The 13550-nt window shown below is 41.9% G+C and overlaps 2 protein-coding genes across 2 annotated transcripts in view; one reads left to right on the top strand and one right to left on the bottom strand.

Annotated features, from left to right (window-relative positions):
* Window positions 1-4108: 4108 nt before the first annotated feature.
* Window positions 4109-10016, bottom strand: DPY30 (dpy-30 homolog (C. elegans)). The gene is made up of 5 exons (XM_010581245.1): window positions 9835-10016; window positions 9232-9303; window positions 9100-9147; window positions 7683-7825; window positions 4109-4403 (listed from the first exon to the last, which is right to left on the bottom strand). Exons 2-5 carry the CDS (start codon window positions 9265-9267, stop codon window positions 4331-4333), a joined length of 300 nt encoding a protein of 99 aa, XP_010579547.1. The 5' UTR covers window positions 9268-9303; window positions 9835-10016; the 3' UTR covers window positions 4109-4330.
* Window positions 10017-10052: 36 nt separating this feature from the next.
* The window catches only part of SPAST (spastin), a 38939-nt gene continuing 35441 nt past the window's right edge, over window positions 10053-13550 (top strand). The window contains exons 1-2 of the mRNA XM_010581269.1: window positions 10053-10211; window positions 13065-13544. Of these exons, the coding sequence (XP_010579571.1) occupies window positions 10053-10211; window positions 13065-13544 (639 nt within the window). The remainder of the gene's footprint in view (window positions 10212-13064; window positions 13545-13550) is intronic.

Genomic DNA, 13550 nt, shown 5'->3' with positions numbered 1-13550 from the left:
TCTGTTCTCCATTTTATTGATGAGTTCCTCATTTTTATAAATGTAAAATCACTTGGGTTTTAATTTGTACTTCAAAATTAAATACATTTACCTTGAAGCCCTCAGAACTGGTGTTTCCTGTGGAAAAATAGTACTTCTTTCTTTCTGGATTAAACGGGGATAGCAAGTGTCTGTCAAAGTCTCTTCACAGAATTTTCATTGTTTTGTAGTGGGGAGAGTTTAAAACAAGTAAATGCTTTGAAAATTTGGACTTTATCATTACTTCCCTAACTTTGAGAACTGGATTATTCAGATATGATCTGATTATTCAGATGATAGTAACTTGCTATCTTCTTCCCATTACAGAGTATTCTTGATGCAGCAGATCCCAATTGGTGAAGCCAATTTAACAAGTAAAGGAATATGGTTGCACTTTTCTTATTGACTTGTCATGCCTTTGCAAGAATCACTAAAATTTATTTCTTAGAGCTGGTGAGTTCACTGCTGCTAGTAACATTTCAACTTATTTTCTTGGAGGGAGCTGCCCAGAAAAACAGCTGTAGTAAATCTTCGAACATCATCACCTTGTGAACATGACTTTTTCATTCTCTTGAACTAGCTTACATGGGAAGACAACAGCAAGTGACACTGTATACCAAAGGGTGGCACCAACAGCTGAGTCGGTGGCATGCTGCTGGCAGGGACAGCTCGCCTTAGGACTGGTACTCATACTTTAAGGTTGTAGGTTGATGCAAGAGCTGTGAGAAACCCAGCATGTTTACAAGCTTTTGTGTAGCTGCTTCAAGGGTGTTACTGTAAGCTGAGAAATCTGATGGTATTCTGAATTCAGGCATGGTGATACATTACAGGACAATTGCTCTGCCTAAGGAAAATTAAGAGTTGAGCTGCTTCTTTTTGTATGGTCTCACACAAATTCTCAACATAGAAATTGGGGATCAGCATAGATTTTTTTGTTCTCCCCACCCCCCACGTGTAACAATTCTTACAATCTTGTGATGTTGTCACCTATGGATGGAACCTTGGAATGCTGCTTTAGCAATAAAAATAGCAATACCAAGTCTTCATGGTGTCTCCTTGTCTTCACTTAAATGTTATTATTCATTCCAGAAAGTCAAAACACTGTTGTTAAAATCCTTTCAGTGTCTTTTTTAAGTGTCAGTGTTTGATGGAGACTGTGTTCACCACAATGCAATAGAATTAGTAATCTCATTCCACAATTTCTTTGCATTTTCTAAAATGGAGCTTTTTAGGCTTGGTTTTGGGTTTGCAGATTTCTTTCCATTTTTTTGTTCCCCAATCTTGCTGCTCTTGGACTACACTAATTCAATGTTTTCCTCTTAGCATATTGAGAAATAATGTAAAATACTGAGAGCCTTCCTACTAGGAATAACAGCCAGATCTCATTCCAGCCCCTGCAATTTAGCAGAGAAATGAAAATTGAAGTTTTCTCCTCTGAAGGATCTATCTTCTGGCCACTCTTACACCCATGTATCTAAGCTATTAAAGAAGAAAAGCTGTTAAAACAAGTTAAACAAACAAAAAGATTACCATAGGAAAGTAGTCTAGATGTCAGAGAACTACGGGAAAATATCATTTGTGCAGTGGGCCACCTAATATATTGCAAATACAGTGGATGTCTTTAAGTCATTGCAGGAGCAAGTCAAATGAGAGTCCTAAGTCTCTTTTTTTGTGAATTTATGCATAATTACTGAAAAGTTAGGCAGCCTTTAATGTCATACAGGAAAAACCCCAACCCTTGCAGCAAAGAATTTAATTTACAAGGTTTTAACTGCTTGCTATGTTAAAGCAATTAGCTAAGAAATACAGAATGGAGATGGGAATGGTAAAATGGCAATATCGAAGTTTATTTGAATAAAAATTTAGGATTTTGATTAATTGAGCAACTGTTGGAAGCCAAGTTTACCATTTCTGTGACTGTCAAACAAATTATGGTCATTCTCCTGGTCTATTAAAAACTGGGCTATGCTTAATCTAGATTCCAGTATCCAGTGCTAGTGAGCAACATTGATAATGCTCCTTGTTACAAGTTTCAGAAAACAAAAATGGAATTCTGAGGGGTGTGTCTAGTCCTTGTACCCATTGCCAATTACCTAGCAATCCAGTTCTCCAGCTACCATATTCCTATTTTCAGAGCTTTGCTAGTATTTTTTCACAACATATTGTTTACTGTCTTAATTCTAGCTTTTTCTTCCAATCCCCAGTCTTCTGTTGCGGCTTCTTATATTGTACCCCTGAGGTCTGTGGCCTCTACCCCTACTGAGATTACAGGAAAAATAAACAAGGGGTCAGAAAAAGATATTAAGAATGGCGGGGTGGGTGCGGGGAAGAGGTGTTAGTAAACCCAAAGGAAAAAAAATCAGAATACTTGCTATTTTACTGTGTAGATTAGGACTGTCTTGGACATTAGGAAAAGGTTCTTCAGTGAGAGGGTGGTCAGTCACTGGAACAGGCTCCCCAGGGAAGTGGTCAAGGCACCAAGCCTGTCAAGAGTTCAAGGAGCATCTGGATGATGCTCTTAGTCATATGGTTCAGTTTTATGTAGTCCTGCGAGGAGCAGGGAGTTGGACTTGATGATCCTTATGGGTCCCTTCCAACGCAAGATACTCTATCTTTGACACTGAAAGAATGCTCCAGCTAGGGCTAGCAATACAGAGAATTGAATTACAGAACCTTTACAAGTCTCTTCAAGCTTTATTGTGTGTTTCAGTTAAATCCAGCACACCAGTCACAGGAGATCAATGACAAATGCTGAAGAGCACACCTCATTAATGTAAATATCTGAAATGTTGGACACTGTCTGCAGGTGATCTTTTCAGCTGCTGAATCTAATTGTTTAACTAAACCCATTTCCTGATGTTCTGAAGCAACTTTTCTGCTCTCTACTTCACAGAATAGAATCACGGAATGGTTTGGGTTGGAAGGGACCTTAAAGATCATCTAGTTACAACCCACCTTGGCATGAGCAGGGACACCTTCCACTAGACCAGGTTCCTCAAAGCCGCATCCAACCTGGCCTTGAACACTTCCAGGGATGGCGCATCCACAACCTCTCTGGGCAACCTGTTCCAGTGCCTCACCACCCTCACAGTGAAGAATCTCTTCCTAATATCTAATCTAAATCTACCCTCTTTCAGTTTAAAACCATTATCCTTGTCCTATCACTAGACTCTCTGTTAAAGAGTCCCTTCCCATCTTTCCTGCAGGCCCCCTTTAAGTACTGGAAGGCCACTATAAGATCTCACCAGAGCCTTTTCTTCTCCAGGCTGAACAACCCCAACCCTCTCAGCCTGTCCTCATAGGGGAGGTGCTCCAGCCCCCCGATCATCTGTGGCCCTCCTCTGGACTCGCTCCAACAAGTCCATGTCTTTGTTATGTTGGAGGCCCCCCAGATGAACACAGTACTCCACGTGGGATCTAAGGAGAGTGGAGTACAGGGGGAGAATTATCTCCCTCGACCTGCTGGCTACGCTTTTGATGCAGCTCAGGATGCGACTGGCTTTCTGGGCTGCAAGTGCACATTGCTGGCTCATATTCAGTTTTTCATCCACTAATACGCCTGAGTCCTTCTCCTCAGGGCTGCTCTCAATCCACTCATTGCCCAGCCTGTATTTGTGCTTGGGATTGCCCCAACCCACGTGCAGCACCTTGCACTTGGCCTTCCTGAACTTCATGAGGTTCACATGGGCCCACCTCTCAAGCCTGTCAAGGTCCCTCTGGATAGCATTCCTTCCCTCCAGCACACTGACCGCACCACACAGCTCGGTATTGTCAGCAACTTGCTGAGGGTGCACTCAATCCCACTGTCCATGTTGCTGACAAAGATGTTAAACAGCACCAGTCCCAATACCCACCACCCATGAGGAATGCCACTCATCACTCGTACTTACTACTTCCTCACAATAAATTCTAACTGCTCTTAATTTGTTTGCTTTCTGTCTAGGCATGTTGCATGTGGAGGGTGCTATATGAAATCAAATTAAGTTATATACATTATCACCCATGTGATTCCCATAATAAATTGTTCCCCTTTGTTTCATGCTTTCAGGTGATGTAGCCACATGGAAGTACTCAGGCTTTCATCCAGCAGTGCAGTTTCAGTACTTTATTTTGAAAGTCTCTTAATAGCTAGTTTAAAACAAGTGAACAAATTAAATGTAAAGTGTTCTTTATTAAATAACTCAAACGGTAAAGCAAACTGTGCGATTAAGAAAGACAACATCATGGTTCCAAAGGATTTTTACAGCAGAAAACAAATTGCGGCAAATGAGCATTTCAGTCTAGCAGCCAAATTGTCATCATTTTTATGGAGTTAATTTCGGTCCTCAAATTGTGACTTGTTTTTTAAAAGATATGCTGCTAGAAATTCAATGGGATTTGGCGGTCTGTAAAGAAAAAAAGTAAATCAAAAGCAATTATTTTTTTTAATATTAAATTAGGTAGCTGAAGAACTAATCACCTTCCCTTAAAAGGAACATAACTCCTCGGAAACACTTCTAAGCATTGATTTAGGGATGACCAACTACCTAGAGTTACTCTAAGTTTCCAGCTTATGTCTGGTAAGAAAGTTTTTAATAAGGAGTCTTAGTCACCCTTGGTTCAATGTTACTAAATTGCTAGAAAGTTACATACCTAGAACTAGGCTATAATCTGTAAACATAAGTACTGTATGTACATCATTGGAAGTTACATGCATTTGCCTATCTCTTTAACTCATGCTATATAAAGTAAAAATCTGTCAGTGCTTTCTTGCTTCATTTTCATCAAATGGTTATTGAGTAGCTTTGTGCTTAGAGACGTTTTCATGGCTTCTGGCAACTTATATGAACACAACAAAATGTCAACAAAAACTTCAAGTCTGAGAAGTGCTGTAACTTGCAAGTAGTCAATAATAAACACTTTTGATCACTGGCCTTAGTCTGTAAGTTTTTTTTTAAAAAGCTCCTCCAGCTACAGTACATGCATCCTGCTAATCTGGATTCTGTCCACAGAATACATGACAAACTTACTTATTCCACACTGGGTCAGACCAAAGGTCTGGCATTGAGCAAATATGCCTATAAAGAGCATTAAAAAAATGGAAGAAGTGCGCAGAGATACTTCTCTGGACCATCCTGTTGGCTTCCAAGCATGTACAAGTTTTCTGAGCTAGCACCTTTAGTAGTCATGGGTGGATTCCTCTACAACTTTGACCAGTTGCCCCCTGAGCCCAAATAAAATGTTAATGTCCTCAACCTGAGGCAAAAAGTTATATAGCTTAATTATGTGACCTGTGAAGGATCACTTCGTTTTGTTCATTACGAATTTACTACTTGCGTCGCTTAATTAGATTACTGTATCACAAGAGATAATAAACAATGCATCCCAATTCATCATCTGATGATGATTTAACAGATTCCTAATATATTGTCTCACAGAGGTCTCTTTTCTAGGTATCATCTATTCAGTCACTTCATAAACAGATAGCAGTACATTCTTCTCATCACCTTGTCACTCTCCTTAATTTTTCATATTCTACCAGAAAACGGGAATTGGAATTACACACAATATTAAAAATACAAGAATATTATAAATTTAAATAGTGACATTATGCTTGTTTTTACCCCTTCAATTTCTAAGTCCTACCATTCAGAGTTTATTTTTGATTGAGCAATGCACTGACATATACATTTAACAGTTTAAAGATTTTTTTTTCACAGGGGTAATTGTCAACTCAGAATCTATCATTTTGTCACTTGCATTAGGGTATTTATTACCCTCCTAGGTGCATCATTTTCTGTTTATTGGTATTCAATCTTTCACTTTTTATCATAGTTTCAATTTTTCATAGCAGTCTTCCATAGTTTCACATCAAGTTTATGAAGTTCCTGTACAATTACTTATAACCGATCAACTTAAAAAAAAAAACAAACAGAAAACAAAACACAAAAAAACCCAATCTTATTCTGTAAAACTCAGTATCATTAACAGATTTTGTCAGGCACTTCTTCAAATTGTTATAAATGATCCTTTCCAGGATTCTAGTGTTGAGCTCATTTCACCATGAAAATTCACCATTTGCTTCTACTCTCTCTCATATCTTCCAGTCAGTTCCTTGTCCATATAAAGTCTTTTCCTTTAATCCCACAGCAGCTAACTCTCTCTAAAAGCTTTTAGTGAATGACTGTGCCAGAAACCTTTTGGAAATTTAAAGACTGTATCATTTGGATTCCTGTTTACGTGTGCTCACTGACTCCTTCAGTGAGCTCCAAGAGACTTGCAAGACCTGACAAAAGTTGTGTTAACTCCTCCTAAATATGTCATTTATCCATATGCTCACTATCCTGGATTTCTACTGAATTCCAGGCATAGTCATCAGATGTGCTGGACTGTTCCCTGAACATCCCTATATTTCTTAGAAAAAGAAATCAGCATCCATTAGTTACTTTCCAGTTCAATTTTAAGCAGAAGATTATACAGCAGAGCCTGTAGTTCAGCTTTTTCACCTCTGAGGTTTTAATATGCTCAACTGAATAGCCAATTTGACCTTGGAAGTTTGATACTGTTAGTTTTTTTTCCTATATATTCCCCAACCTCTTCTATCGGTGTTCCAGTTTCACTCCTGTGATGAGTCCCCACAAAGAACAGCTCCTTCCATAGTGAACAAAGTTTGGTTTTTTTAAAAAAAAAAAAAAAAAAAAAGTTTGTCTGTAACACAAGTATCCAGACTGTAAGTGTGGGGTATCCACCTCAGGCTGTGTTTTACATTCAGTCTGCAGTAGAACTCCCACAGGTGTCAACTGAAGATCTGCACACTGCTCCGGTGTACACACAGGGTGTACCTTCCTCGATGCCCTTTTGCCTAATTAGCTGTCTGTACAACGCAGTTCAAATTCACAACTCCTTCTGAGGTTAAGACACTGTTGATGGTTGTTCTGGCTGTAGGTACTGTGATGTGATTATGGTCATCGATACCAGCTTTTGATAATGTTATTTCGGCAAAATTGAGAAATGCTTACATGCAGTATAACTCACCAATAGTTCGGATACACCAAAAGGCTAGAAATTAATTTGGATAAGATGAACAACTGTTTGCTATTATTGAAGAATACCCTTCTACATTGACTAATAAGAGATTTGGGGCACCTTGACAGCATCATCTTTACTCAAAAGGATAAACTATCAGTTTGCTTCTTACTGGGTTGACAGCGCAGGGTCTGCCCCATCCTTTAGAAAGTGTTTTAATCTCCAACAAAGATGCATGTCAGACCTGATGTGTCTGTCTGGTCTTTCTTTTAAATGGCAAACAGAACTCTTTACAATTCCACACTACAAAAATCTTGTTCAAAACTAGAACAACTTCTTGCTTTGCTTCTATAAGGTGAATTATGTGATAAAATTAGTAAAAAAAACCACAAACATTTTTCCCTCCAAAACCTTCGCAGTAGCATACCTCATTGGGTATTCAATAAATAACTCTTATCACAGCATATGCACTTAAGTGAGGAACATGTCCTGCATGGTCATAGTAATTCATAGGTTCATAAACCTGCTCTAATGACTTTCTTACAACTAACAAACTAGCAAAACCACATCTGGGGTGCGAGGTCTGAAAAGGTGACATACCACCCAAGTTTGAGACCTACTTTCTTCCTAAGAACAAAAGGAACATTGAGGCATCTTACCTCTCTTTTGCCAGAACAGCCAGTCCCTGTAGCAAGATAGGTACAACTGTCTGATCCAAGTAGGCACGTGTGGGTAATGACTGAAGATCCACCTTCTGCTTTGATGTTTTCTCTGCATTTATTTTCTCATTTTCTACTATCCTCTGAAGTAGGGAAAAAAAAAAAAAGAGAGAATGAACATTGGTAATAGCAGCCACATCTACTTTGAAGTGTGAGTGCAAACAAAGTACCCATCTCTCTTCAATTCACTGGCAATAACTTTATTACATCTTTTAAGAAAATTTAAGTGCATGTTTTTCCTTGCACAAAAACCTAATCTAGAGGAGCTTTCTGTTAAATTATTTTGGGGAAACAATGTCAGAAGTCATGAGTTTTCTAAACAGAAGAGACCCAATCTCTATCATTTTTATTTCTGCTTTTGCATTCACAGATTTAAATTCCACACCACTGCAACAGGAATGACTACTAACAACAGTGGTCTCAATTAAATGGTTCCTGTATGCACGCACTTCTAACACAAAATGCTAAAAGCACAAGAAATTCAGGTGAAGTCTGACAAAGGGTACTATTAAAGTCAAGCACTTTGAGACCGTGCTCTACTAAAGTATAGATGGACACTTTTTAAAGAAAACATATGCAAAATGCTTCCAGGTGCCTTTTGGTCAGAAAGTGCTGAATCATCTTACACCATTAACTGTAGTTAAAAAAGGATACCCTACCACTGCTAGTAAACCAAACATATTCAATGCAATGTACATGAGTCTACCAATACGGAACCAACATATACTATGCATTATGGTTCTGTAGTGGAAGCTGAGGCATACAGACAAGCAGCTATCAGGGAGATGAGTCACAAAGGACGTTTAAGAAAAGTTTCTGCAAAAGCTTAGCATAGAGTAGAATCTTAGAATGGAGAGAGATTGAAGGCATTTCTTTAATAAGGAATAGTAAATACATGTCATAGAGTTATTATTCTAACCCACACCGTTACCAAGAGCAGAGAGAATGGATTGTGGCTACTCTTTCTCAGCATAATTAACTAAAGATAGCTTGGTTTATTCTGATCCGGTATTTCTAACAATCCCTCCCTTTGATACTTCTAAAGAAATGCCATCAACTCCTCCTGTTGCCCTCCCTGTAATAAAATTCTGGCTGGCTTTTTGTGGCATAATATATTATATGTAAAGATACATATGTATAAAATAGATAGCGATGGAATAGATAACAATCATAGGATACTTCCAAAAAACTCCACCTCATTAAAAGGTTCACTATTTACTTCAGTACCATTTAGTATAATGGAAGCAACACAACAGAAGATGTATTAACAGCCAGTTATGACTCAAGACTCAACATTTTTCCCCTTGATCGGGAATGTGACTTCCACTGTACTTTACAGCAACAAAATCTTTGTTACCTCTACATTTTCAGTGAGACCGTATTCAGAATGGGGATTTTCTGGAACCTGTAAAATAACACACAGTCAGCAAAGTGAAAATGCTCCTTTCACGCATGTAGTGTTATGCACATAAAACATTTCTTGCAATACCTGCGGCTGTCCCTCCATAATCTGTTCTGCCTCCATGATTTGAAAAGTGGAATTTGCTGGAAGTACAGTAATCTTGGAAAGCAATAAAAAAATTGGTCAGCAGGCTGAGATGAAGACCAGTGTTAGCTGACTTGATATTGCATCACTCGGTCACTAAGGCACAATCACTAGAGAGCAAACGGAGTGGCTCGGGCCCCCCCCCCCCCCGCCAAACTTGTACCCGTTTTTCCCGCACGCAGCATCGAGAAGCGCCTTAAGGTTCGCGTGACGTCCGCGGAAGAAAACGGCACCGGGGTTAGAAAATACGGCATTCATCATTTAAAACAAGAGTCCCCAGCGGCGGCCCGCTCCCCTGCCCGGCCGGGAGCACCCGCGAGAAGGCGGAACCACCCCCTCCCTAGCTGGCTGCCTGCCCGCCTGCCTTCCCTGCCCGCCTGCCTTCCCTGCCCGCCGCGCCAGGCTACGCTACAGCGCCAGTGCCCCGGGACCCCCCCCGGGCTGGGCCGCACCGCGGGCCACGTGCGGGCGCCCCCGGGGGGCGGCCCGAGCCATGCCCCAACCGACCCGCGGGGAAGACGCGACACCCCCCACAGCCGCTCTCACCCGCCGGTGGGTCCGGGGCTCGGCGGGGCGGGAGACCGGTACTGTGGCGGGACACCGAGAGCCTCTCCACAGCAACCGGAGCCGCTACCGCTGTCGTAAATTGTTTTGACGTAAGTGAAACGGTCGCACTGCCGCCGCCGAACCCCGGCGAACTGCGCCTGCGCAGGGCGAGGCCCCGCCCATCCCTGAGAGCCGGCCTGCGGGGAGGGGGAAAACAGATGGCGAGTTCGAGCGGCCGGCGAATGATGTCACCCCTGGGCGGGGCCTTCTCCCTCCTCAGCGCCCTCCCCATTGGCCGGTGGGCGCGGGTCGCTGGGCGGTGCGGGTCGCGCGGCGGTTCTTCAGGCGCCAGAGAGCGGCTGCGGGGCTGCCGCTCGGTAAGGTGGCCGGCGTTACGCTAAGTTGAGCGGCGCTAACTGAGGCTTTTTATCTTTTTAAAGTAATTTTCCTCACTGAAGCAGAGGCTCTGGCCTGACCTCTGTTAACCGTTTTGAGGTGCAGCCGGAGGAGCCTTGGCTAAGGGCAGTCGTGGGGAGGCGGGCAGGTGCTTCCGCTTGTAGGTGTCCTGTCGGGACTAAAACTGGCGGGATGTTTCTGTTCTCCAAAGAAGCCTTTAACGAACACTGGCCTTTGAAAATTCTGTGGTATGGAAATCTACTGACAGTCAATGCAGTCTGACGTCTGGGGAGTTCACTGGGACGTTTGTGCAAAGTAACTTTGCTGAAGCTAACTTTGAACTGAAAAGGTGGCTCTGTTAGTGAAGTAACCCTTCAGAGCTGTGTAGTTTGCAAAACAATGACTGTTGGCCATTAATTTTGCCCAGTTGTGTTATGAAAAATGCAGCTGCTCAGCTTTCTCTAGGTATCAGCTTTAATCATCCTGTCTTGACTTGAAACTATCAAGAAATGGAAAATTTACTGCTGCTTTGGTTGTACTGTTACGAATTGCACCAGTGTTTGAACATATATGCCTAATTTCTTCAGGGTTTTGTTTTTTTTATTAGGAATTAAATTCTGTGTCTGGTAACGTTTGTGCTAGTAGATTAAATAGGCCTTTAGAACCTTTTCAGTTTTTGGCTTGAGAAAGCAGTTACATTCCTGTAGTCTAATTTTTTAAATTTTTGTTAGAAAATAAACTTTGTTGTTTTATAACAACATGTCTATTCCTTTTTCTGTCTTCTTGCTGCAGTGATGACAATGCATATGAATGATCTAGCTGATGCTTTTAAAAGATCAGTGACATGGAGAGAACAGAAAATGCCATGCTCTCATTAGATTATGCTCTGATGTAATCATCTAATACTTAATAGTAATGATGAAGCGTGTTTACATCAGTGAATTTGAAATAATGTTTACAGAACTGACAGTGTTATCAGTGTGATAAGCAGGCTTAAAAATGGTGGTGTAGTCAGTTACAGATTTGATACTCAACTGAAGAACTTGGAATTGCAGCAGAACCGCATGCTGTCTTTGTGTCAATTTGAGTCCCTACTGCTGGCAAACTTAGCTGGTGTCGAGGAGGCTCAGTGAAAACACAGAAGGCAAAATCCTGAGATTTTTTCTAAAACTTGAACAAAGCAGGAATACAAATAAATTCTTAATGTGAAACAGGTGAGGGTGAAGAGGTGTGAGCTGTTCATTCTGTTCTGAGGCTCTATTCTCATTTTTCCTTGTGTTCTAGCAATGACATTTTAGAGAATTACATTTAGAATACCTGAATTTGTTGTAGCAATGGCTATACTAAGGAAAAAAAAATTCCTTTTACCCCTAGCCCCCTGTTTCCCCATTTATACATTTTCTATTATATTCAATTTTTGCAATGATGTCATGTTGGGAGTGAGAAAAGGTTTCCTAACTGGACCTTTTGTGCAATGGTAAATTGTGGCGTCAGGGTTGTTGCACCTTCCACAATCATAGGAATTAGATGCTTGTCTGCTCCGATTCCAAAACATATCACTGAGATACCACATTGTACCTCCTGTATTTTATGAGTCCTCAATCTTCAGGGCAAATTCAAATCAGGTGGATGAGCTGATCTAACAATTGGCCACTCCAGAAAACATGAGTTTCACTCGTGTTGTCCACTTCTTCCCCCATCCTTTTCTGGTATTCATCAGAACCCTTGCTGAGCAAGGACACCTCACTAAGCCAGCAGAAAGCTATCCATTGCTCTGATTTGTTTTTTGTTTTGTGTTTTGTTTTTTTTTTAAAAGCTTTTTTTTTAAATGGCGCTAATGTTATGCCAGATTATTAATTAGAATAGTTTACAGACAGGTCCCAATGAATGCTAGAGCCCGCTTAATATAGGAGGGTAGGGTGATTCAGCTTGCAGATCACTGCAATATTTAATTGCCACAATAGTGAATCGATTCTGCAGGTTCTCACTAAAAGCGTTACCATTTGCTTACAATTCCTGACTGATGCCTCTTCTGCAGCTGTGTTTTGGCTTAGCAAGCTGTATTCCCCTAACAGGTGCACTGTTTACTAGTGCATCAGTCTATATTTTATTGCCATGGCATAGTCAGGTGGCTTACAAAGGTGGGATTCTAAATACTTTTTTAAAGTAAAAGTAACTGAATAGATTTGGTAATCAGGATTGTTTGAGACTCATTGTCTTCCTATGGCCATGGCCATTCAATTTGTCCTTTTATTTATTAATAAAAACTTATTCCTTCACCAGCTTTTCTACTATTTTGCTCAGGAATGGGATGATATTTAGGACAGTAGATGGATAATGGAGACTGTAGGTGGGTGGTAATCTGCTGTCACATGGCTTATTTCACTTGACTCCATGATATTAACACTGCTTGAAGTTTCTGGAGTTCCTTGGTATTCCAGAATTTGTTAAATTTTTCAGATCGGCAAACAAGAGAGTTTGGGTTTTTTAAAGGACAGTTAGGTACAGTCAAAAATACTTCCTATTAGATACTGAACTTTTTCCAGTTGTGAGTAGACTGAAGGTACTTTGTGATGTTTTCGCAACAGAATTACGTCATCCTTCTTGCCAAATACAGAAGAGCAATACTTAATGAACCTCACTGCATTATTTTTTTTCAGCGCTGACGGGTTTACGGTCTCTGTCTAATAATGGTTCTAGTTATTTTTTATGTTGTATATTCGTATGTTACGCGCTGATAAAATTCTGTATTTTATATGCAGTGATAAAATAACGAGGGTGGAAAAAGAACGAAGGTGACTTGGTTTTTTTTCCCCCAATGACTTATCCATGAGGTCTACTCAATTACAGCAGTTTCCTCCGTGCGAGGAGACAGCCGGTGCTTTCGGTTACAGCGGCGCGGAGCGGGCAAAGCACGGGAGAACGTTCTCCCGCGGCGGGCGGGCGGGCGGACCCCCCGCACGGCCGGCCGTCACGCCCCTCGCAGCGAGCGGGCGGCCGGGGGCTTCGGAGAGGAGGAAGCCTCCCCGCACCCTCCTCGTCCGCCCCTGGCAAACGGCTGCGGGCGGGGAGCGATGCCAGGTGCTCGCACCGCGTTGTGCCCGCAGGGCGGCCGGCGGCTCCAGCCGGAACACTGGATTTTATTAAATTGTTCACGGCCTCTCCCCTCGCGGCGTTCCAGCGCGCTGCAGCCTATCGCTCTCGCCGAGGGCTGCGGCGGGGGGGCGCCGTCCCGCCGCGGCGCTGACGGGACGCGGAGCTCCCTCCCCGCCGAGGCCCGGCCGCCTCCTCCGCCCCGGGGCACGCCGGGAGCTGTAGGC

Source organism: Haliaeetus leucocephalus, unplaced genomic scaffold (genome assembly GCF_000737465.1).
Source record: "Haliaeetus leucocephalus isolate CR32 unplaced genomic scaffold, Haliaeetus_leucocephalus-4.0 Scaffold752, whole genome shotgun sequence".
NCBI classification, from domain to species: Eukaryota; Metazoa; Chordata; class Aves; order Accipitriformes; family Accipitridae; genus Haliaeetus; species Haliaeetus leucocephalus.
The sequence above is the reverse complement of the archived record's forward strand: the minus strand, read 5'-3'. Positions and strand labels throughout refer to the sequence as shown.

What these genes read in the sequence shown, in the direction of transcription:
- DPY30 (XM_010581245.1), bottom strand. Translation starts at nt 9,267, where the DNA reads ATGGAGGCAGAACAGATTATGGAGGGACAGCCGCAG. An exon ending in TTATGGAGGGACAGCCGCAG is followed by an intron (nt 9,148 to 9,231) that starts GTATTGCAAGAA and finishes GTTATTTTACAG; the next exon opens with GTTCCAGAAAATCCCCATTC. An exon ending in GCTGTTCTGGCAAAAGAGAG is followed by an intron (nt 4,404 to 7,682) that starts GTAAGATGCCTC and finishes TTTTCTTTACAG; the next exon opens with ACCGCCAAATCCCATTGAAT.